Genomic DNA, 25,300 nt, shown 5'->3' with positions numbered 1-25,300 from the left:
GAAAGCTCTGTATCACTTCCACAGCTTCCCGGTTTAGCTTTCAGAGCTAAAATGCACATGATTCAGATCTGACCGCTTATTTGAACCGATTAACAAACCGGATGAATTTTATTTTCTTTTTAACCGGATGAATTTAGTTCACACATTGACGCCGGGATTTCTAAATAAAATAACAGAGGCGTAGAACATCGTTTCCGACCATCGGATCTCCAGCAACGAACTGATTTGACTGCTTTATTCATCGAGAACAGAGGTTTTGCATGCCAAAAAAAAAAGAAATCGAAGAACCCTAAACTCAGAAGACGAAATCGATTTTGAAAATTTTAAGAAAAAAAAAAATTGGACCATTTCTCGATTTGTGCGTGTCATCCTTGCGCAGGGGCCATGCTAATCTTCTCTGTATCGTTCCAATTTTATCGGATGTCCCCGAAGGGACAATCACCTTCGCGACTCTGTTGCTATATAAATACAGCTTCTTCTTTTCGGCTTAGCGATGTGGAAGAAATGATATATTACTTCAGTAGAAATGGGCCTCTCTTTCTTTCTGAACCGTTGGGCCCATAGTTAGTTATCTTAAGACAATTATCTTAATGGACTTAAAACTTGCGCAACAAAAGTTATACTTGAAGTTTCATGATTCGCCTAATTAAAACGATCAAATTCCAAAATGATAATGAATGCTTCATGAACTTGAAAGTCAAAACTATACAATATTTTATGTTCCCATCAAACGATCAACAGCTGAACCAACAATTTGATTTATATGGGAAAGGGAAATCTCATCTAAGAGACGATAAAGTAAACGAATAAAAGTCTTTAACTAACCCCAATTTTGACGTGCGTTCTAAGTTTACAAATCATAATGATTAAGGATAAATGAATAAATATGATTTTGATTTTGTTACTTAACTTCATTCGTGATGCAGCAGCATCCGAGTAGCTTCAACGTCAAGTTTCATTTTCAAGTTATTTCCTTTTTACTTAGGGTTTGTGTTTTGCCTTTTCTATTAGGTTAAGGATTTTAATGACGGTTTAAGAGTTCTATATAAAGAACTCTCTTATGACTTTTGTAAGATACGCTTTTGATAATTAATAAACTAGCTTTGAGCTTTATACCTTGATAGAGATTTGATTCAATTCATCTTGTTCGAGAAGCCTTGGAAGAGATTCGATTAAATTCATCTTCTTCAAGAAGCAGGTCTCTAGAGTTTTCAATCGAAAACCCTAGATTGAGCTGATATCTTGTTCGTACCCTCCATCAGGTTGGTATCAGAGCAAAACCATCACCACCCGCACTCCGCGCCCACAACCTTCGTTCGTCACCATGCCCCGCGCCAAGAAAGAAACCCAAGCTGAGATCACACAACGCACCATGGAAGAGATGCAGACACAACTTGCTCAACTTACTCAAGCAATGCACGGTCTGCTAGCTCAACGTAACGCACCAGCCGCCGCACCAGTAGAAGAACGAGATGATGACCAATCCGATCACGAAGACGATGCTAACCCATTCGCGATTCTTGGAGAAAATCGACCAAGAGCTCAACCAGCTCAACCTCATGACCAATGGGATCGGAGCTTTAAATTCGAAATACCAGAGTTCCATGGCAGCCAGGTCGCGGAAGATCTCCTTGACTGGATCGCCACAGTAGACGAAATACTAGAATTTAAGCATGTTCCGCTTGACCAATGTGTCCCTGTCCTTGCGATGCGGTTTCGCAGCAGAGCAACCGCGTGGTGGACTCAACTTAAGTCATCCAGACTTCGTTTAGGCAAACCTAAAATCGAGACATGGGATAAATTGAAGAAACATATGCGAAAGACGTTCCTACCTTATAACTACGACCAGTTAATATTTCAACGACTACAACATCTCCGTCAAGGAAGCCGTACGGTAGAAGAATATGCCACTGAATTTTTCTTGTTATTAAACAGAATTGATCTTCATGATTCAGATAGGCAACTAGTCGCCCGTTTCATCGGTGGTCTTCGACAACAAATTCAGCATACGTTGAACCTGTTTAATCCTCTCACGCTCTCAGAAGCTCATCAACAGGCTTTAACCGTCGAAGCACAAAACAAAGCGACCTCCACTCCGTGGAATTCCACTCGACAACAACGCACATCACAGGTCACAACTCCAACAGCTACAACATCGGCACCACTCGCGGCCACACCCTCGGCAGCCATTGTTCCCGTTGATGCGTCACGACCAGCCCGCACAGGTACCTTGCGATGTTTCGCCTGCGGCGAAGCTGGGCACAGGCAGGCGGCTTGCCCCCATCGAAATCAACGAGGCCTCTTGCTTGACTCTTCAGGCCGTGATGTTGAGATTGAGTTCAATGAACCTATCTATGACGAACCTGAGGAATTAGAACCCGATACTGGTGTTTGTCTAATGTTGCGCCGTTCTTGCCTAGCACCACGCAGCAGCAACGACTTCCCCCAGCGTAATAATTTATTTCACTCTCGTTGCACCATCGAAGGGAAAGTATGTAAACTGATTATCGACTCTGGTAGTAGTGAAAACGTTATTGCCGCGGACGCCGTAACCAAGCTCGCACTCAAAGATGAACAGCACCCGGCTCCGTATAAACTCGCCTGGTTACAGCAAACTCATGATCTCCTGGTCACTCGTCGAGCTTTGGTCACCTTCTCTATTGGTGATACATATCGTGACACAATTTACTGTGACATTGCTCCAATGGATGCATGTCATTTGCTTCTCGGACGTCCATGGGAGTTCGACCGAAGGATAGTACACGACGGATTCCTAAACACCTATACTTTCACATTCAACAATCGAACCTTCACCCTTAAACCTTCACTACCGTCATCATCATCACCTACAACTCCCTCTCCAGCACGTCCTACAGACTCATCTAACCCTCTTTTACTTCTACACAAGACACCATTCGAAGCGGCAATGCGCGAAGAAGATATAGTTTTTATCTTAACGGCGACGCCATCGTCGCCACTTCTTGACAATGAAACTCGACCAGAGTTTCAAGCCATCGTTAAAGAATTTGAGGACGTTTTTCCAAACGATCTCCCTCCGGGATTACCACCACTGCGAGATATTCAACACCAAATAGACTTTATCCCTGATGCTAATCTCCCCAACCGTGCGCACTATCGAATGAGTCCAACGGAACATGAGGAACTACGAAAGCAAGTTGAAGAACTAATTACTCGAGGTTTCTTACGGGAGAGCATGAGTCCTTGCGCCGTTCCAGCCCTATTAGTTCCAAAGAAGGATGGTTCGTGGCGTATGTGTGTGGATAGTCGTGCGGTGAATAAAATAACCGTTCGATATCGTTTCCCAATTCCTCGCCTAGATGACCTTCTTGATCAAATCGGGACAGCAAGGATATTCTCTAAGCTGGATTTAAAAAGCGGTTACCACCAGATTCGTATTCGTGAAGGAGATGAATGGAAAACAGCTTTCAAAACCCGTGAAGGACTTTTTGAGTGGACGGTAATGCCGTTTGGCTTATCTAACGCACCAAGCACGTTTATGAGAGTGATGAATCAGGCTCTTCGTCCCTTCATTGGCAAATTCGTCGTTGTTTACTTCGATGATATCTTAATCTTCAGCCTCACCATGGAGGATCATATGATACACCTGCGGGAAGTCCTCCTTGTTCTTCGACGAGATAAACTTTTTGCAACACTAAAAAAATGTGCTTTCGGTTCCGCACACGTCCACTTCTTGGGATACATTGTTTCAGAGAAGGGCCTTTCCGTCGACCCTGCAAAAGTATCCGCCATCAAGACTTGGCCAGAACCACATACTATCACCGAAGCACGGAGCTTTCATGGGCTTGCATCTTTTTATCGACGTTTTGTTCCTCAGTTTAGTGCTATCATGGCACCTTTGACTAACTGTATTCGCGAGGGAGCTTTTTTATGGACACCGGCTGCTACTACTGCTTTCAACATCATCAAAGACAAACTTAGTTCAGCACCTATCTTGGCTTTACCAGACTTTACGGCGGTATTTGAACTCCACTGCGACGCGTCTAAAAGTGGGATTGGCGCTGTCCTTAGCCAACGAAACCGGCCGATCGCATTCTTTAGCGAGAAGATATCTGGTGCGCGTTTTCGTTATAGTACGTACGACATCGAGTTCTATGCTATTGTGCAAGCAATCAAGCACTGGAGGCATTACTTGTTCCACAAGGAATTTGTACTTTACACTGATCATGACGCCCTAAAGCATCTTAGCACTCAAGATAAAGTATCTGCTCGACATGCCTCTTGGATCGCCTATCTACAACAGTTTACATTCGTGATCAAGCACACCTCGGGAACTAGCAACCGCGTAGCTGACGCCCTGAGTCGTCGACACTCTCTCCTCTCCGTCCTTCATGTCTCGGTCCCTGGATTTAGTTCGTTTATGGACCTATACCCGACCGATAAGTTTTTTGGCCCAATTTGGACTGCCGTTTCTGCTGGTCCATCCTTACCGTACTCGATCCATGATGGTTTCTTATTCCGGGAAAACCGTCTTTGTGTTCCTGATTGTAGTCTTCGGTTGCGACTTATTTCCGAGCTGCATAATGAAGGTCACATCGGACGAGATCGAACCCTTCACCTTGTTTCTGCTTCGTATTTCTGGCCGGCGCTGCAAAGAGACGTGGAACGTTTTGTGGAGCGTTGTGTTACTTGTCAAACGTCCAAAGGTCAAGCTTCCAATGCTGGTTTGTACCTTCCTTTACCAATACCAACTCAACCATGGACAGATATTAGTATGGATTTTGTCATGGGATTGCCTCGGACTCAAAAAGGGTTCGATTCAATTTTTGTCGTGGTAGATCGGTTTTCAAAAATGGTTCACTTTATACCCTGCAAACGTACAACTGATGCAGTTGAAGTCGCCACTTTGTTCTTCCGAGAGGTGTACCGGCTTCATGGATTACCATTGTCGATTGTCTCCGACAGAGATTCTCGCTTTCTTAGTCACTTTTGGTGCTCATTATGGAAGCTCTTCGATACAAGTCTTGATATGAGTTCTGCGTATCATCCTCAAACTGACGGCCAAACAGAGGTCACGAATCGTTCTCTTGGTAACTTACTACGCAGCTTGGTCGGATCATCCATCAAGTCATGGGATTCAAAGCTTCCCCAGGCTGAGTTTGCCCATAACCACGCCGTTAACCGAAGCTCGAAGTTCAGTCCGTTTCAGATCATTTATGGAATCGTTCCTCGTGCTCCGCTAGACCTCTCCACTTTGCCCGATCGTGTTCGTCTTCACGGTGGAGCTGAAACATTTATGGAGAACGTGCTCGAGACACACGAGCAAACTACATCCAACTTAGAGACATCGACTCAAAAATATAAAGCTGCGGCAGACACCCATAGACGGCGTCTCATATTTGAGGTCGGTGATTTGGTCTGGGCAGTTCTTACTAGAGATCGTATGCCTGCACACTCGTATAACAAGTTAAAAGCAAAGAAGATTGGTCCTTTGGAGGTTCTTGAGCGTATCAATGACAATGCTTATCGTCTCCAACTCCCCGCTGATATAACTACTTCTGATGTTTTTAATGTCAAGTATCTCTCTCGCTATTTTCCTCCCGAGCAGCCCTCTGATTCGCGGTCGAATCCTCTTCACCCCGGGGGACCTGATGCAGCAGCATCCGAGTAGCTTCAACGTCAAGTTTCCTTTTCAAGTTATTTCCTTTTTACTTAGGGTTTGTGTTTTGCCTTTTCTATTAGGTTAAGGATTTTAATGACGGTTTAAGAGTTCTATATAAAGAACTCTCTTATGACTTTTGTAAGATACGCTTTTGATAATTAATAAACTAGCTTTGAGCTTTATACCTTGATAGAGATTTGATTCAATTCATCTTGTTCGAGAAGCCTTGGAAGAGATTCGATTAAATTCATCTTCTTCAAGAAGCAGGTCTCTAGAGTTTTCAATCGAAAACCCTAGATTGAGCTGATATCTTGTTCGTACCCTCCATCAATTCGTAATTGTATCTTTTCTTGAGAAAAAACCATCTTTCGATCACATGATTAACTTTCCGAAAAGGTATAAAGATTAGGTGCAAACAGAATCAACACACCTCATGATGACAGGATATTGATGTTAAACTATACTATTATCATCATTTTTGAACATTTCAAACAAGATTTTTAAAACTATCGTCATTTTTAACTAAAGTTAACAGCTTCCACTTCCAGTGTTAATCAGTTACTCACAAAAAGATAATGCTAAACCAAGAAGATTTCTTCATTTACATACATATATATATGTCGACATACCAAATATATTTACATTTTTGACTAAAGTTAACAGTTTTTAGGGGTAATAGGTTTTCCACGCCCACTTACTTAGTCCGTGTATTCCATTTTATGCAAAGAGAGATATGTTAATCTCTGAAAATAGCTACATATGATCTTTTCCAAATATCACGAATCAATTCATAATAGGTCACTCTTCATTTGACTACTTTAACTCAAAAACATTTAATTCTAGAATTTTATTGAAGTTTATTGGATGTGTGTTCAAAAAGAAATATGCAATTTATTAATATAAGTAGCTAAATTAATTTTTAATTCATTCTATATTTACCACAACTGGGATGATACAAGTTTTGTTCCACAAAAAATGATATTTGACCATGAAACAACAAAATGATCGCTGAGACACTATAGCTGCGCTCTTATCAACTAGAACTGCTTATTTTATATATAGTAGGAAAGAAACATGTCTAGAAACATAGATTTTAAACATATAATAGACGAACAAAGCCATGACCACTGAACTACCATCAAATATTGGTTGCTGACGAGTGTTCTCAACTACAATATTTGATATTTATACACTGACAGATACGTGACTTCTTGTACCATTATTAGGTTCATATAAGAAGAAAATGTGATTCAAAAGGAAATGGATCTAGAGAAGACCTTCTTCACAGCTTTCCATGTGAAGGAAGATGTTCTAATGAGTGACAAAGGAGGTCTCTTAAACCTCGGAGACGACGGTGAATACGTATAGAACGCCGATGATTTATCTGAATCAGACGAAGTTTTAACAGTGTCTTCTTTCTGGACGATGGAGTCATCCACGCTCTCTTGATCATTCTCCTCAGCATTCCAAAAACGAGCTTCTTTACGCTTCTTTTTGACCATTGCTAACACATCAAGCTTGTTGCAAATCCCCCAAACAGTCACCTTCTGTTTGTAGTAGTCTACTTTCACTGAATATATTCCTGTTTAATAAGTTATACACAATAAATAAAAGCTTCTTCTACATAACATGGAATTTAAATCATTAGTAACTATATATTAGTTACCTTTGAGATGAGAAAGAGCCTTTTTAATTTTCTTCTCACAACCGTAAGAGTACAATGGCACCATCATTTCTACGTACTGTGCTTCCACCTTGTTGTATGCTGGCACGATTTGCAGATCACCCATTATAGCTTATATGTGTTTTAATAGATTTCCAGTTTCTAACTCGAACCATGCACACTTAGATATATATATAGAGAGAGAAAGAGATACACACACATATGTATGAATATGCGGTACATGTATTTACATTGACGACAGTAACTGGGGTTAGATGCAGAGGAGCAGAAGAGATCATGAGGTGCATGTTGTTGATGTCGTCATGTTGTAAGCTCTTTAAGATCTAATGACTTGGATTTAGTGTAAAGTGTGTCACCACTTTTTTTCTTTGTCAATAAGCTTTCACCATAAAGACCTTTCTTTGGACTTTGGATCCCATGTTGTATGTTCCTCTTTTCCTTTATCCCCACATAAAGAAAACTTAGACTTGAATCTTTTGAAACCTGACCAATATAAAATCAAATTATTTCTTTAAAAACTGCTTTTTTCTCTAGATAGATCGATATATATGTTTATTTCTTTAAAAACTGTTTTTTTTTCTCTAGATAGATCGATAACGTTATCTTAAGTGACAGTGTATAATATGTTTGTTAGTCTAGTATTGTGGTTATTTCAAGTGGTGAGATGATCCTAATTCACGTAGCTTAAGGTTAGGAGCCATAAACCATATTCCATTATCTACAAAAAAATCCTTGTAGTTTACGCCAAATCTTATGAGAGTGCCGGTCGAATGTCTGGTTCAGTCATAGACTCATATATGCTAGAAGCATTCATAACACACATTGACACTAGCTATATATCCCCTAGACATTATTTGTTAGACATTATTTGTTGAGTAGTTTGCATGTGCATTACTACATTCAATTTCAACAAAATATGACATGACTTTGAAACATGTGACATGATACTAACATAATTGTGACATGTACAAGTTTTCTTATAAAGTTTATATATTTTTCTGTAAGTTTTCTTCAATATGGTAATAGCTATTAACTCATATATCATTAATGTAAATTTTCTATATAAATATTTATTTTTTGACAAAACTATTAAACTATATTTTTTTGTCACGACGATTAAACTATATTAATAACAAATAACTCATATATCATTATTTAATTAATATATATATATATATATATCACATTAATAAAAAATAAGCTGAATATTAAATATAGTTACGAATATAAGTTTTTACATGAACTTATATATCATATTTTGTATAAATATATATATATATATATTTTACTGAAACTAATTGTAAGTGTGCATCAACAAATACTAAACTAAAACAACACTAATCAAAAAAAAACAAAATTTATATGTAAATGAGTAAAATTTTATTTAAATTTATCGGTTCATTGAGTTATTAACAAATTGATTTTTGGGGTTTTTGCCAAAACTAACCCACAACTTGATTTTAATCCCAAACCTATACCCAAACTTGAATCAAATGCAAAACTAACCTAAAAGCCTAGTGAAATTACAGCTCAGCCCCTTGTGACCAAACAAAAAAACAGAAGCCATTTTTACGAATATAGCCCCAGTAAATCGTCTGAGTCGTCTGAATTGTTGGAAGTCGTCTAGACGACTGAAGTTTCAGTCGTCTGGTACCAGCTTATTTTAAAAATAATTTATAAATCTTGTAAAAAATATTTTGATGCGTGAAAAATAAAAATCAAGTAATTATAAACAGTTTTAAGTGATATAAATTAAGATATGATAAAATTGATTTGTTTTGAAGATAGATGAGTGGAAGTAGTGAATCATGAAATACTTTGGTTTAGGAGTTTGGCAAACATATGTTGTAGTATTGTATGGATTGTTAGGGTTAGATTTTGGAAAACTAAAATGTTTTTTTCAGAAATTAGTTTTCACTTATATGTGTTTATTTCTGTGTATAGTAAACACTTTTCAAGTTTGATTTGGTTTTATGAAGTGTTTAATTAGATAATTAAGTTTAGGGGTTATGTTTAGGGTGTGGACGACTTATATTTCAGTCGTCTGTTGAATAATTTACCCGGACGACGTATATTTCAGTCGTCCAGACGACTTACTTGTAAGTCGTCCAGACGATTTACTTGTAAGTCGTCTGGAAAGTCTTCTATTTTAGTTTCCCACTAAAAATATTTAATTTCCCGCTAAAAATATTAAACTCTTCTGGACGACTTACATGTAAGTCGTCTGTTTTAATTTCTTCACCAGACGACTGAAATGTAAGTCGTCCAGGAAGTCGTCTGAGTCAAAAATATTTAACCTAATTAGATTTTTTGCCTCCCTATATAAAGAAAAATTTACACATTCTCTCTCCTCCTCTCAAATGGCTGCAACAAAAATGTAATGTTCATCATTCTAAAACTCTCCAACCTCTCTCTAATCTCTTTGACTTGAAAACACCAAACTTTATATGAATTTTTCAGTTTTGTCTCATGTATTTCTTACTAATCTATCTCTTTTACAGGTTTTTAATCAAGTGGTACTCATCTTCCACTAATTTAGAGGTAGATCTATTAATTTTAGATATGTATTTTTGTGTGTTCTATAAATGTAGATTTATCTAATCTTCCACTCATTTTTTCTATTTTTAAGTCATTTGAACGTTTTTGGATATGCAGGTTTTTCAGATCTGGATTTGATGTGCAGGTTTTTCAGATCTGGAAGACTTCTGGGACGACTTACGTGTTAGTCGTCTGGAAGTCGTCTGGAAGTCGTCTGGAAGTCGTCTGGAAGTCGTCTGGACTTCTTGGAAGTCGTCTGGACTTCCAGGAAGTCGTCTGGACTTCCAGGAAGTCGTCTGGACTTCCAGGAAGTCGTCTAGACTTCCAGGAAGTCGTCTGGACTTCTAGGAAGTCGTCTGGATTTTTCTGAGCGTTTTGGTAAGTTCTTATGTCTGATTTTTCTTCATTTGGTAACTTCTTGTTGTATAAAGTTCTTACTTTTTTCCCAAACTAAAACTCTCCAAACCCACTTTAATCTCTTTGACTTGAAAACACCAAACTTTATATGAATTTTTCAATTTTGTCTCATGTCTTTGTTACTAATCTATTTTTTTTTGCAGGTTTTTAATTAGATGGTACTCATCTTCCACTAATTTAAAGGTAGATCTATTATTTTTAGATATGTATTTTTGTGTGTTCTATAAAGGTAGATTTATCTAATCTTCCATTCATTTTTTCTGTTTTTAAGCCATTTGAACGTTTTTGAATATGCAGGTTTTTCAGATCTGGATTTAATATGCAGGTTTTTCAGATCTGGAAGACTTTTGGGACGACTTACTTGTTAGTCGTCTGGAAGTCGTCTGGAAGTCGTCTGGACTTCCTAAAAGTCGTCTGGACTTCCTGTAAAGTCATCTGGAAGTCGTCTGGAAGTCGTCTGGACTTCCTGTAAAGTCGTCTGGACTTCCTGTAAAGTCGTCTGGAAGTCGTCTGGACTTCCTGTAAAGTCGTCTGGACTTCCTGTAAAGTCGTCTGGACTTCCTGTAAAGTCGTCTGGAAGTCGTCTGGACTTCCTAAAAGTCGTCTGAACTTCCTGGAAGTCGTCTGGACTTCTTAGAAGTCATCTGGACTTCTTAAAAGTTGTCTGGTCTTGTCTACTCATCTACTCAAGTTGTCTGGTCTTGTCTACTCATCTACTCAAGTTGTGAATTGCATGTATACTCTTTTAGTTGTGAATTTTTTGTAAAATCAGTAATAATATTTTCCAAGATGTATTAAATGTGCTAACAATGTGTTTACACATTTACAAATCAATGAAATAATAGACTTCAGTAGCCTTTTTCTTATCTTTGGATCTCTCATATGCAATAATAAACTCCAATGGCCTTTTTCTCATCATAATAAACAAGAATGTTGGTAAGAGATGGAAACAAACAATAGTAACTAGTCAAAGCATATCATATTTTTTATAAGTTTGCATTGAAAAACTTAGTCAAATTTAGTAAAACTAAGGGAGAGAACATATTTTGTAAATATGAGTTTTACATATCTTGAAGTTACTTATCATTCTTAAAAATACAAGTTATTCAAAAACTAACGTAGAAGACTTAAAAACTAGTGGAGAAGACGCGGACGACTTCAATCTAAGTTGTCTAGACGACTAAACTATATGTCGTCTGGTCAACGCAGAGGTTATTTTTGCAATTGACTTTGAAATCTGTTATTTCGGACGACTGAAAGTTAAGTCGTCTACTATTGTTTGGTTAAAAAAAAAACTCCAAAAAAGCTAGACGACTTACATTTCAGTCGTCAGAGGTTAGTTTTGCATTTGACTGGATTATTTCAGAAGTTTGACTTTTTGGACGACTTACATTTCAGTCGTCTAGTGAAAATTAAAATAATAATATTTTTTAAAAGTAGACGACTTAAAGTTAAGTCGTCGTAGGTTAGTTTTGCAATTGAAAAAAAAAACTTCAAGATTTAATTATATACAGACGACTTATAATTCAGTCGTCCACGAGACGACTGAAATGTAAGTCGTCTAGGATTTACGAGGTTTGACCAGAATCTCGGAAAAAAGTCCTGGACGACTTACAATTAAGTCGTCTGGTGGACGACTGAATTATAAGTCGTCTGTGTATAATTAAATCTTGAAGTTTTTTTTTCAATTGCAAAACTAACCTATGACGACTTAACTTTAAGTCGTCTACTTTTAAAAAAATATTATTATTTTAATTTTCGCCAGACAACTGAAATGTAAGTCGTCTGGGGAAGTCAAACTTCTGAAATTATCCAGTCAAATGCAAAACTAACCTATGACGACTGAAATGTAAGTCGTCTAGGTTCTTTGGAATTTTTTTTGAATCCAAACAATAGTAGACGACTTAACTTTCAGTCGTCTCAGGTTACAGATTTCAAAGTCAATTGTAAAAATAACCTCTGCGTTGACCAGACGACTTCCAGGTAAGTCGTCTACAGCCAGACGACTGAAAGGTAAGTCGTCTACAGCCAGACGACTTCCCAAGTAAGTCGTCTGACGAACAGATCTGGAAAAAAACTCGATGTCATACCTTAAATTGGTGAGATAAGTTCCTTAGCATACATAAGGCTTCTCCAAGCACACAGAATCACAAACGAAAGTCACCCACCCATAATTGTTAGCTTCTATGACTCTATGAACCATAAAAAATTTAGAATCAAAATCTTGGGTTTTTTTAGCTCATTGTGGAGAGAAATTGAGAGATATGTTGTGTTTAGTTCACAAGAATGGAAAAAGAAGAAGGGTAAATCGATTTTGGGAGCATTAAGAGCTTCAAATTGGTTGTTCATGGTGGTTGTGGTATTGATGACAATGGCAATCTTGTAATTACTTGAAGATGATGAGGGTGAGAGAGTAAAAATGTCATTTTCGAAAAAAAAAAGAAAAAAAAAAATTGATGGCATTTTCGTAAATTATATGAACTTGTGGGGTGAATAGGGCAAAACCAATTTTCAAAAAAAAGGGAGGTTAGTTTTGTGTTTGACTTTAAGTTGTAGGTCAATTTTGCAAAAATCCCTTGATTTTTCTCGGTTTAACATACTTTGACTAAAACAAACAAAAATCCAAAATTTCTTAGAATATATTTAAATATATATATATAATGGGTGATAAAGATATATATATATATATTATATAATAAATAATCATTAAACATAAAATAATATAAATAAAAATTAGTTCTATGAATTCTAATTTTATTTTTTCTAAAATTTAAATAAAATCATATTAAAATAGTTAAACTAAATCAAAAGAAATAAGACTACAAAATACATTAATGATCTTTTCTCAATCCATTGAAGTCTAAATATAAAAAAAATGATGTCCGCATGTAAATTAAAATTTTCTCTTAAGATAAAAATATTATATTAAAAATTATTTTTTCTGCAATTCTTAGTATCTATATATAAAAGCTTTTTTGTAAATTTAGACACATAGAGTCCAAAAAAGAATTAGAATATCTAAAGTCATGTTTTCACAAGTTTACGAAGTTAAGGTCACGTTTTCTTAAGGCCAGTCAAACCCAAATCCGTCTTTATGGTTATGGTTTGGTTAACGATTTCAAATAAGGAAATTACTTACTTTTACCTTTTTAATTGATTCAAGTTTAGTAAGTTTTCCTTTTAAGAATAACGGTAGGAGTTAACCTATAAATACATGTCTGTATGTTCATGATAGAAAACTAATCAAAATTCACTAGTACTTCTCAATTAAATTTTATTATCCTTTCCCCTTCCGCTATTCTGTAAAGAAAACACATCTATTGCTTTGTGGGATTCGAAGATGAACCACAATAAAATACCTCTGTATGTTTACTATATTTTTATGCTTGGATCAACTCAACTGTATGACGGTTCTCTTAGTGGTGATCACACAGATTTCTTGATTGGTATCGTTCTAGTTTTGGTTGGGTTCCTTGGACTGTTGTATGAACGCTATTTTGTTGATGATGATAACGACGAGAATGATCATCAAGATCATGGTATTGGTACCAGCGATGACCATGTCATTATCAACATCAAGGAGTTGGCTGGTGTTAATCCCTCTGTCCTCCTCCGATCAATCCCCGTCGTAGATATCAACTCTAGGAACGCAAGGGACGGTGTTAAATGTGTCGTTTGCCTCTTTGAGCTCGCTGACGGAGACAAAGCCAAGTTTTTACCGAGCTGTAAACATTGGTTTCACGCTCGTTGCATCGACCCGTGGCTTGAGTCGCACGCTACTTGTCCTATATGCAGAACGAGAGTACGTCTGTTGCAAACTAACGAGCCGAGCTCCCTAATCTCTAGGCTCTATAGTCCGGTTGAACCTGCGGTGGTAACTCAAGAGTTGAATTATGGCAATCTAACTTCTGATGATGAACATCCAGTAGATCTGACGGCGGTTGTTGTAGACATCCCGGCAACCTTCGAGATTGGAGATTTGGGCCCATTATGAGCTTTTTACGTACAACGTCGAAAATCTCATTGTTTTTGGCTCAAATATTGAAAAATCTTTGCCTTTTGAATCTGATGTGTTACAGAGAAAAAATATTCCAATATTTTTTTGACATTACGGTAGCAGTGTAGAATCAGATTAGGTTGAGATCAAAAGCAACAAACACTTAACACTAATCAGAGTGATAAAGATGTAAATTATCAACTGGTTACAAAAATTCAAACTAGACCGGAGAATTTTATCATGTCTTTTTAGTACTAATACACACGAATAACAAAACAAGAGAAATTTGCTCAAAAAAAAAAACAAAACAAGAGAATATGAAGAATTAAAATACTCGACGTTAACATAAAAAGCCGTTTTTCTTCTCCAACACTACAAAGATGTATTTCTAAAGTTTCTACTCTAGATGGTTTTCTAACCAATATTGTTGCTTTCTCTAAGGCTAAAAGTATTTGAATAAAAATTATGTACAAAACAAGAATATTACCCAAAATATATTTTCAGAAGAATATTCTGGCAAAAAATATCAATTGTCTTGCCACCGTATGAAGCCAAAACCAAATCTACCAGGAAAACATAAAAGAATGCTTCAAGAATCGATTCCGCCAAAAAATCCAAAGTCTCATATTATAAAACAAATGTCAAGAAAACGAACGTGCGAGTTTTCTATTTCAGACTAATCACCAACATATACTTCTTTAAAGTTCCATACCGCTGGCTCTCATGATCAACTCTCCTTTTCATACATGCATTTGATTTTTTTGTTCATCATATGTAAATTATAAGAGTTTTTATTTTAACTCAATGGAAGATGTGTTGGTCTAATAGCATTGCCCCAAAACACACATGCATGGCTGTTTACTATTGTTTCAGTACTATGAGTGTGGAACTCATGGAGCAAGACCGTAAAAAATCTTGGGAATAGATCTACGTACATTTCCGGTTGGAATCTAGCACATATGTGAAATGACTCATCCAAGCAAACCTGAAACTTCTACTATCTAAAATATTATTCTAAGACACGTAAAGGGTTGATGCATGGGATTGACGTGGATGCATAATGAAGAGTGGACATGTTTGAAAGGTGGAAATGAGGTTTGTCATTAGACTCATTACCAAACTTTAACTATTGCCTTCTTTTTTTTTTCTCTTGACGCGGTATCTTAATTAAAGTCGAACGGCGCCGATCTTGATGACTCAGACAGAGGCCTCACCATGTGAAATCCATTATAAACTTCACTTTTTCCATGCATTCTGAAATTAAATTAGCTTTCCAACATAGATAATATAACTCATATAAACACACGAAGAAGTGTTTTAGATAATCAAGAACATTGGTTGATAACTCTTTTTTAGAAAATTAGAAATACTACTCAGGTTTGATTTTTTTTTTCTCTTAGTTTAATACGTTCACTAATTTGATGGTTCTTGAAATTTGGTATAACTCCGCACCACATTTTAAGGCTACTATGGCAACTCATAGAAAAGGTCTTTAACAACAAAGAAAATACTCCATCTTTTAGGAAAAGATATATGTTTTTGTGTTTTTACACCCATAAATTTTTTAATAAATTTTGTTAATTAATATATTATCTTATATATTTATCAGTTTTCCATAATTATAAAACTAATAGTATTTCAAAAGGTATAAATAAGTTTTTGAAATTTACAGTTCCCCATTTATAATGACTAATAAAAATTGCATAAAAAAATTTTAAACATACATTTTTCCAAAAATAAAATTTTATTTTGAAACATTTATCTTTTATGAACAGAGGAGTAAGTATATAACTAAGAGAACAAAGAAACCGAGCCCTAAGGTAACATATGTCCTTGAGAACCTAAAAAAAAATGCAATTTGATAAGATTGACACTTGAATAATATTTATGCAAATTGTACATATAGACACAGGAAACTTAACAAGCATAAGAACAACTATTCTCTCCTTCTTGTACTTAGCAACTATCCTTGGTTTGGTTGTGGCAGTTTCTTATTCTAAGGTTGTTCTCTTGAGCTCTATTCATATCACCGTAGACACCGGTGGTTATTTTGCGAGTTACAGTCACTGCTTCTTCGGTTTTCGAAGGCGGCAAGGGACGTCCCGACTTTCGTCATGGTCGCGGCGGTGTCCCTCTTGTACTTAGCTCACATCCCAGTACCGGAGAAGATCACTTGATTCTTCATCGGTAGTGTTGCTTGGCTGACATTTGTGCTAGTCGTTAGAGTCTTCTCGGTCGGTGTGTGGCATGGAGATCCGGCCCTTTTGTTAGTACAGGTTTGGTGGAGGCAGTAGCGAGCTCTTGCTCGGGTTGGGAGATGGTTTCAAGCGTTGTGTGACGTTGCGTACAAGCTTGGCTTTGGTGGCTTGCAAAGCTCGTGGTAAGTATCCGAAACACTCCCCTATTAGTCGTCTCGCGCTTCATTGTCAGTAACGGTTACAAACTCGGTGGAGTTCATCGGAAGGAGACGGCACAGGAAGTCCCGACATCCGAGGCAACAAGGAGAACCTCACCTTCTCTTGATTCTCGTTGATGGTAGAGAACGGCAACCGATTTCAAAGGAAACCGATAAATGGACTAGCGGAATGTGCCGGGTTTAATGGGCGGGCGAAGCTAGTGTTGTAATAGGTTGATTTTGGAAATTTTGTTCGAAACGGGTTTGTAACTGGATCTGAAATTCCCGATTCTCGGGTAGATTAATAAATATTTATATTTAAAAAAAAAAAACTATTATGTCCTTATTAGACTATCGCACAGTGCACACAAGGCAGAATCAATGAAATGAACATAAGAAAACTATATAATATCAAACCGTAACAAAATTGCAAAACTTTGGTTTACAATTGGGCTAGTTCTGAGCCCAATAGCAACAGCTAGCAAACTACTAATCAAACCCATTTCACATTTGCTCCTCTCCACGAAAACTGCGGGACGACGCCTTGTTTGGTCCACGACGAGGTTTTGCTTCCAAAGGGTTTTTCCCCAGTTTCTTCATTCTCTGATTGATGATGATGAATCACCTCCTCCGTAAAAGTTCCGCCACCGCCATGAGATCCGTTGGTTACCTCCGGCAATCTTCCTCCGCCGTATCAACCGTCCGCCAGTTCACCTCCGCCGGCTATCCTTCCAACAGGTTTTTTTTCAGCTTAGGATGATTTCGTCTACATGCGAACGATGTTTGAGGCATTATCATTTCTGAATTGAGATTTGAGTTGGGGATTGATTTATTATATTTATATATTATCATTGTAGCTTTCAGTTAACTCCGCCGGTGAACTGGGGAGTCCGGATTGTACCGGAGAAGAAGGCCTTTGTGATTGAGCGATTCGGGAAATTCGCCAAGACATTGCCGTCGGGGATTCACTTCTTGATTCCATTTGTGGATCGAATTGCTTATGTTCATTCGCTCAAGGAAGAAGCGATCCCTATTCCTAATCAGACTGCGATTACTAAAGATAACGTCAGTATCCATATCGACGGCGTTCTCTATGTCAAGGTCATCTTCTACCACTTCATTTGTTGGTGGTTTTACTTGCTTTTTTTTTATATAGTTTTGATTTATTTCTTTTTGTTGTGTGTTTTGCAGATAGTGGATCCTAAGTTAGCGTCTTATGGCGTTGAGAGTCCTATCTATGCTGTTGTTCAGCTGGCTCAGACCACCATGCGTAGTGAGCTTGGTAAGATCACGCTTGATAAGACCTTTGAGGAACGAGATACTCTCAACGAGAAGATTGTGGTTCGTTCCCCTCTGCTTACTTAACTCACTTTATACTTCAGTTCCATTGCATTTCAAAGAATCTTGAAATCTCCCAAACTCAAGTCACGTTAGCTTGATTAAATTTCTTGCTGTTATTATTCTCTATAGAACTTTGCAGCCTTGGGATGTTTAGTTGTAAAATGTAATCACCTTTGGCAATGTTTTTGGATTCTACTTGAGCTAAGTTGAAGGACTTTAGATTCAAAGCTAAAGACTTTACTCATGTTGTATATGTTCAATATCCCAAGTTGTGTTACCTCTCTAATCCAAATAACTAAGAGAGCTTAGAGGAAATATACACATTGAAGAAGAACACATGTGATGGAATTTTTTAGACGGTTTTACATTCTTGCAGGAAGCCATCAATGTTGCTGCAAGAGACTGGGGTCTTCAGTGTCTTCGTTATGAGATAAGTGAGTTCTTCTCTGTTTTTTCTTTGTTGGTGATTACCTACATATCCTTTTCTGCTTATTTATAATTCGTGTATCTCCAGGGGATATTATGCCCCCTCATGGCGTGAGGGTTGCTATGGAGATGCAAGCTGAAGCTGAACGTAAAAAGAGAGCCCAGATTCTTGAGTCTGAAGGTAATACTGCTTTGACTTGTACTTCATAAGTCATATTCTGTGATTGAACAGCTCATAATGCCGAAACTATTCTTGGCTAAAATCTTCTTCTTTCTTTTTGGGTTTTCCATTTTGCATTTGAAAGACAAGAAGCCTGCTTAACATCTTTTAATCCTTTGTTTTGCTATATATAACAGGAGAAAGGCAAGCCCATATCAATATTGCTGATGGTAAGAAAAGTTCTGTAATCTTGGCATCTGAAGCTGCAAAGATGGACCAAGTGAATCGAGCACAAGGTTAGTATACATTAGAGTAACTTGTGATGTCAACTGTTAGTTGGGTTCATTAGAAGAATTCTTAGTTCCATTTTCTTATTCTTTCAATATATACTGATGGCTACTTGGTGCCCAGAGGAACTGTTTTCTCCACGGCTCATGCTCACTCTTATATTATCCTTTGATAATGCTCTTCAGGTGAGGCTGAAGCAATACTCGCTAGAGCAGAAGCAACTGCTAGAGGCCTTGCCATGTTATCTCAGTCTCTCAAAGAAACTGGGGGAGTAGAGGTGAGCTTTAAGGAACCTAGCTTGGTTACTTAATTCTTCATATTTTTTTATTATTCACTCTAGACATAGGTTTCCGTGTTCTTGGGTTTAAGCTTGTATTTTTAGCCGTCCAGATGTGATCTTATACTTCATCACTGTTCAATTTGCAGGCTGCGAGTTTGAGAGTTGCAGAGCAATACATTCAAGCCTTCAGTAACATTGCCAAGGAGGTAAACAAACAAATCTCATATAAAATATTTTGGCATTGCTTGGGATTATCTAATGTTGAGTGTGCTTTTTTTTTTTCTTTTTTTGGGGGTTTAGGGTACGACAATGTTGCTTCCAAGTACAGCTTCAAATCCTGCAAGCATGATTGCTCAAGCTTTAACAATGTACAAAAGCCTTGTCAACCAAGGTCCAAAGAGTGAACACCAAGAAACATCAGCAATGGAAGGTGACTGGGAAGACATAGGTGAGAAAGAGATATCAGAAGGCTCCAAAAACCAATCAGGCTCAACAACATTCGAAACAGAGAAACCAGGTCACACCGGTGGACCAGTATTTTCTCTTCAGAGTCGCACTGAGGAGCCATAGTAGCCAGCCAAACAAAGAATGAGAGATTTCTATGTGTGTGCCTGAGAGAACAGAAAATTCATCTTTTCCAGTTTAAAAAAAATGAGACACTGTCGTCGTCCCCGTTTGAAGGGCTTGAATATCATATTATGACATTTGGCAAATAGGAAACATATCTGAACATCCAAATGTTTTCCCACATGATTTGGTCTTAACAATTACATATGAAAGTCTGGTTATCTGTGACTCATTCCTTTGTTAGTTTGGAAATTTCCAGCGGGAAAAGAAACCGTTGCCCCTTAACCGAACATAAGAGAACAGTGGAGAAAAATGGTTGTCCTCTGGGTAAATCGACTGTGACAGAGATTTGAAGATGTCATGACTAATGAATCTGGCTTTACCTGAAATAGCTTAGTCCATATACCATCTCCTATATTTATCTCTTCACAGGCCTTTCCATTTGCTCAGGCTCCAATTATATAAAGCAAGAAATTAGTTTGGCATCTCTTATTTTCTCGAGTAGTTCTCTTTTCTCCTCTCATCTAGTATTTTTTTTGCTCCACGGTTCTTCACATTGTAATTGTTTTTCAAACTAATCCTTTCAATCAAATAAACCATGGGAGCCTGTGGGAGCAAACCTAAGGAATCTGACATCGTCGAAAGCCTTGTCCCCACCGACAATGTTGTTATTGAGTCCAAGAATGAAACAGATACCACTTTAGTTCAGGTTTTGTGAATCCCATTTGTATCATTTATTTTCTCTGTTCGATATGATTTGATTTCTTCTTTGAGACTTTTTTTTGGTATAATCATAGCTTGAAAATCAGTCCTCTTAAGACTATTGTTTATGATATGTTTGATTCACAGGAGAAGAAAGAAGAGTCTAATGATGAGGCAAAGAAGGAAGGTGAGACAAAAGAGGACTCCTCTGAGGCAACCAAAGCCGAGCCAACTCCAGAAGCTGTGAAGGCAGATGAGAAAGTTCCTTCTGAGACTACGCCACCAACACAAGAGACTGCACCTGCCAAAACCGATGAGGCGCCTCTTGTGATTCTTTGATTTTTTTTATTTCCAAATATTAAAAGTCCATGTTTGTCTGCAAGTGTTTCTCACACTATAATTCGTGTGTTCATAATCACTTTTATATTGTCAATACTATCTGCATTGTGTTTTGCCCCCCTCTTGTAAATTCAATGTGAGTTTGATTATGAATATGATCCTTTCCACCTGTTTAAACCTGTAGCCAAAGCACATAACTTGTTGTGCCTTATATGGTTTTATGGTTCAGCTATAATAACAATAAAATATACAATTAACCAATTATTAAAAATTATATTATAGTAAAACTTACATATTTATTCATTATAAATATTTCCATTGTTTTCATATATAATCAATTAAAACATTTCAAAATGATATATGAACTTCCTTTTTTTTGTAAATTATTACAAGTTAATTTTTTTTTTTGGAATTGAGCATTTTCTTGTAGTAAATTTTTAACGATTAGAATGATAAAACAAGAAAGTTAATAAAATAATCTAGAAGATATATAAATACATTTGACTAAAAATATGAAATTTTTAAATATGAAGTTTTGAACAGTGAAATCATATATTTGATGTTTTACTATTCAAAAATTTAAAATTTAAAATTCTAGTGTTGCTTTTGGGAACCATGTAAGAGCATGATTAACCGTGTCTCTTAGATAGGTCTCTTAATGTAATTGTGATTTAAAAAAAAAAGAAAAATCATAACTACCACAGCAGACGTCTCTTAATTAAGGCCTGGAAGAGACGTGTCTTAAGACACGTGTCGCTATGAAAAAAATTGGCAGTCTCGTCTTTTCTCTTCCTCTCTTCGTCTGCATCTCTTCGTCTCTGTCTCTCTCCCGATGATGAATCCACAAGGCCATCCCAAACCTGATTCCGATCTGAATTGGTGTTAGATATATGGTTAGTTTTCTTTCCAGCTTAACGTTTATCTGGCGAGTGGTCTGAGGACTGAAACTCTGGGGTTTAGACACAATGCTTGTTTGTATGAATCTGATTTCTCCTTTAGTCTCTGTTCAAGTTCTTGTCCTTTTTACTTGTTCCTTTCCAATTTGAACTTTATAATCGGATATGGCTCCATCTTTTGGTATAAGCTTTTGAGTTTCTCTCGGCTTTGGTTAGTTGGTTACTCTGATTGTCTCTTCTTTGTTTACAAAAGATTGTTGAGTGTTCTTGAGTTCTAAACTCTTTGGTTCTTTGTCCTTTTCAGGTGGATAAAGCAGAGGTTTAGGAAGAGATCAAAGAGATTAGAGCCGACGAGGTTTCATCAACCAACGGAGAGGTCAATGGATATCCCTCTATTAGTGAGAAGTTTGGTGATAAAGACCCTGAGAAAGGGGTAGCAGCAGTAGTAGTAGTAGAGTCAGAGAATGGTGATAGCAGCAGATCAGGCTCATTTAATCACTTGATTCTTATAGGAACAGCCAAAACGTAAGTCCTTGTGACAGCTTTATTTATCTGAGGTTATTGGGTGGTTTGGTGTGATGCAGGCTTGCTTATGGTTGTTATGGTTGGTTGGTTAGTTCATGTGGGATTAGATTTTTTGCTTTGGTGCTTCTGTTTCTTTGATCACAAACAACGAGATTGGGATGGTTGATAAAATGGAGAAGCTTTCTATAGAGAATGGAATCTTACCATCATTTTGTCTAGCTTGGTTAGAGGATGGAGTGTTAGCATGGTTTAGCTTATGGTATGAACATTTTCCAACGTGTGAGAGCTAATGCTCTTTTGATGTTCGTTTTTGATTACGGGAAACCGAAAGGTGAAGATTAGTTTAGTGCTTTGCCTAATCCATATTTCTCATATTTAATCTTTTGTCTTGATATTTGCTACAGATAAATGCAACAAAGATGAGAACTTGCCGTCCATGAAGAGTTTGTGGCTGGTGGTGATAGAATCGAACTATCCTCATAGCAACTGTGTATGTGCCTACTGCTAAAGGACCTTTCCTTGAGGATCTCTCTCGGTGCCTCCAAAGAAACCAACCATAGCTGAGGAGCCTGCAACATCTGTGTCTCCATTCTCTACATGATAACTTTTCTTCTCGTGCATCTTACAATACATATAACTTTTCTTCTCTTACCATTCTTCTCATGTTCAGAAAATAATCAAAAAAATTTTATACATTTTTATCACAAATTCATACATTTTGATCACAAATTATACAATAATCAAAAACAATGTTTTTTTTTTAAGAATCCCTAAATAAGAGACTTCCATTGGAGCATAAAAATGTTGATGTCTCTTAACTGGATCTCCTAAGTAACATTTAATATTTAAAAATCATTAAGAGACCCAGAGTGAGTTTTTGGGTTAATAATGCTCTAAAGTTACTTTTTAACATAAAATACTTTTAACTAATGAAATGAAATGTTTAAAACAATATACATGTATTCAATAATATGTATTTTAGAGAAGCAAATCATTTGTTGCATAAAACAAAACTGTAGGAGCTAATTAACAAGATTTTATCAAAGAGCACTACTTCAGCAATTGCGAAGAAGTTATGGACTAATATATGTAAAAGACAAAATAAATGTTTTGTGAACACCGAGGAGACGACGGAACAAGATAATCGTGACGACGACCACAACTAACAACAAATGGCCTTCTCTCCCAACCCTCTCTCTCTAAGCGTTCCCGATCCTGCTTTCGAATCTTGGCTCCGTGACTCCGGCTACCTCGACCTCCTCGATCACCGCACCTCCGCCGCAGCAGCTGCAGCCGCCGTCCCCGCCTCCTCCTCATCCTCCTCAGCTGCCGCCGCACCTTCTTCCGCCTCGGACGACGTCGTCTCCTCCATTACCGGCGGCTTCTTCGCCTCTCTTTTGTCTCGTCTGTTGACCCTCTCGTCTCTTCTGACTATCAACCCCTTCTCCAAGCTCTCGGCCGATGACTTTTCAGGCGATACGCCGCCGTGGACCACCGGCTTCTTCGGGGCGTGCGACTCATACTCGTTCCCGGCGTCTTCTCAGCAGGCGAGGATGAGGGTTCATGAGAACATCAAGAGATTCGCTAGGAATTACGCAACGTTGTTCATCGTCTTCTTCGCTTGCGCATTGTATGGGTTTCTTTATCTCTTTTGTTTAAAGTCTGAATCTTTGTAAAAAGTTAAGAACTTTATGGAGTTTGAAGTGTTGGTGTTTCTTTGTAGGTATCAGATGCCACTTGCATTGGTGGGGTTGTTAGCAAGTTTAGCACTTTGGGAGCTGTTCAAGTACTGCAGTGACAGATGGGAGTTTGATCGTCACCCTTCTGCTCGGAAGCTCGTTATTGGTATTGGACAGTGCGGTGAGTTTTTAAGGAACGGTTTGTGTCCTGCATTTGTAGCTCTGCAACTTGAATCTCAGAATGCTGAGAACGTTTTGATATGTGTTCATAGAGAGACTTTCTATAGGTTTTTGGGATCTTTTTGGATCAAATCATTCCCTAGATTTACTTGTTTAGCTTTAATCACTAGAGCTTGATGTTATGTTTTGAAAGTTGGGTCGAATGTGATCTTGTATGGTTATAGCAAGAACGTTTTGGGATCTTGAAGAAGCTGAAACTTTTTTAAGATAGACTATGTATGTTGTAGAATGAGGCTAATCTCGTTTTTTTTTTACGTCTCCTACTTGCAGCGACTGCGGTACTTCTGACGTTTTTGAATGTCCAAATGGCTCTTTTCTCTGCTCTTGCGGTCAGTTATTCAGGTAACTAAGCTAGCTGATGGGTCAAAGTTCGATTTAGCTACTCTATATATGGCCAGGCAGTTATGACTATAATGCTTTCTCTGTGTCTCTTTGTAGTTATGCTATTACACGCCGGGTTCAGGAAGCTCACTCCCTCCAAGAAACCTTCTCGAGGAAGATAAAGACTGCATCAAGACAGTAATTTTGGATTTGGCTATGAGATTCATTAGCAGTTTTGGTAGCTCAGACAAACAACAACCACAACAGCAGCAAAGCTAGATGGTAGATTAAGAAAGTGTGAATTGTTAGACATCATCTCAAATCACAATTTGTAATAAGTAAAAGAGAAAGTCTATGATGAATGGTGAGAATATAGACTACTTGAGTAGATGATATACAATTGTTTTATTACCCCCATCACTAGTAGGATTTCTCACGACAACTTGCTTTCTACTTGCATCTCCGCGGTATCTAACATAAATTGATATTGATGTATGTTATAACATCATCTACGTTTATATTTTCATCCTGCTAACCAACGGCGGATCCAGACCAAATATTTGACGGGAGCCTATAATTAATAATATATTTATTTAATTTATAAAGTATAAAGTAATAATCTATTGAAAATATTGAAAGCTACTAATCATAACAATAATCATCTACAGAATGTGAAAATAATTAACGTTAAGTTTTTCAACTCAGGATTTTTTTTATAAAATAACTTTAAAAGTTCTTAAACTTCTTTGCAAATGTTATTAATCACAATAATTCTATTACACTTGAAAATAAGTAGAAAATATTCTTCAAGTTTACATATATATAAAAATATATCAATATCATACATAACTTGTTTTTTCATCA

The 25,300-nt window shown here is 37.2% G+C and overlaps 5 protein-coding genes and 1 non-coding gene across 10 annotated transcripts; 4 read left to right on the top strand and 2 right to left on the bottom strand.

The window, feature by feature from the left end:
* Window positions 1-333: 333 nt before the first annotated feature.
* Window positions 334-436, bottom strand: LOC125579430. The gene has a single exon (XR_007317465.1). It is a non-coding gene; the product is annotated as a U6 spliceosomal RNA (small nuclear RNA).
* A 6,235-nt stretch (window positions 437-6,671) lies between these two features.
* LOC106375981 lies at window positions 6,672-8,023 on the bottom strand. Of its 5 annotated transcripts, none has more exons than XM_048742843.1 (3): window positions 7,525-8,023; window positions 7,308-7,406; window positions 6,672-7,211 (listed from the first exon to the last, which is right to left on the bottom strand). In XM_048742843.1, exons 1-3 carry the CDS (start codon window positions 7,610-7,612, stop codon window positions 6,892-6,894), a joined length of 507 nt encoding a protein of 168 aa, XP_048598800.1. In that variant the 5' UTR covers window positions 7,613-8,023; the 3' UTR covers window positions 6,672-6,891. The 5 variants fall into 5 exon arrangements, with proteins under 5 accessions (XP_048598800.1, XP_048598807.1, XP_048598798.1 ...); XM_048742850.1 differs by having other exon boundaries at window positions 7,556-8,001; XM_048742841.1 differs by having other exon boundaries at window positions 6,672-7,223; window positions 7,525-7,955.
* Window positions 8,024-13,620: 5,597 nt separating this feature from the next.
* LOC106360636 (putative RING-H2 finger protein ATL61) lies at window positions 13,621-14,274 on the top strand. Its single transcript, XM_013800262.1, has one exon. The coding sequence runs from the start codon at window positions 13,621-13,623 to the stop codon at window positions 14,272-14,274; it is 654 nt and encodes a 217-aa protein (XP_013655716.1).
* Window positions 14,275-17,151: 2,877 nt separating this feature from the next.
* LOC106446008 (stomatin-like protein 2, mitochondrial) lies at window positions 17,152-19,964 on the top strand. The gene is made up of 9 exons (XM_013887677.3): window positions 17,152-17,410; window positions 17,530-17,773; window positions 17,864-18,013; window positions 18,390-18,447; window positions 18,528-18,620; window positions 18,797-18,895; window positions 19,073-19,164; window positions 19,314-19,373; window positions 19,468-19,964. The coding sequence occupies exons 1-9, from the start codon at window positions 17,283-17,285 to the stop codon at window positions 19,735-19,737; spliced, it is 1,194 nt and encodes a 397-aa protein (XP_013743131.1). The 5' UTR covers window positions 17,152-17,282; the 3' UTR covers window positions 19,738-19,964.
* A 368-nt stretch (window positions 19,965-20,332) lies between these two features.
* BNAA01G16550D lies at window positions 20,333-20,775 on the top strand. Its single transcript, XM_013816007.1, has 2 exons — window positions 20,333-20,443; window positions 20,584-20,775. The coding sequence occupies exons 1-2, from the start codon at window positions 20,333-20,335 to the stop codon at window positions 20,773-20,775; spliced, it is 303 nt and encodes a 100-aa protein (XP_013671461.1).
* A 2,478-nt stretch (window positions 20,776-23,253) lies between these two features.
* Window positions 23,254-24,856, top strand: LOC106375963 (PRA1 family protein H-like). The gene is made up of 4 exons (XM_013815996.3): window positions 23,254-23,826; window positions 23,920-24,056; window positions 24,386-24,457; window positions 24,554-24,856. The coding sequence occupies exons 1-4, from the start codon at window positions 23,369-23,371 to the stop codon at window positions 24,616-24,618; spliced, it is 732 nt and encodes a 243-aa protein (XP_013671450.1). The 5' UTR covers window positions 23,254-23,368; the 3' UTR covers window positions 24,619-24,856.
* The last annotated feature ends 444 nt before the right edge of the window (window positions 24,857-25,300 follow it).

The sequence above is a fragment of the Brassica napus genome, chromosome A1 (assembly GCF_020379485.1).
Source record: "Brassica napus cultivar Da-Ae chromosome A1, Da-Ae, whole genome shotgun sequence".
Lineage (NCBI taxonomy): Eukaryota > Viridiplantae > Streptophyta > Magnoliopsida > Brassicales > Brassicaceae > Brassica > Brassica napus.
Note: the sequence above shows the minus strand (reverse complement) of the source record. Positions and strands in the feature narration are given on the sequence as shown.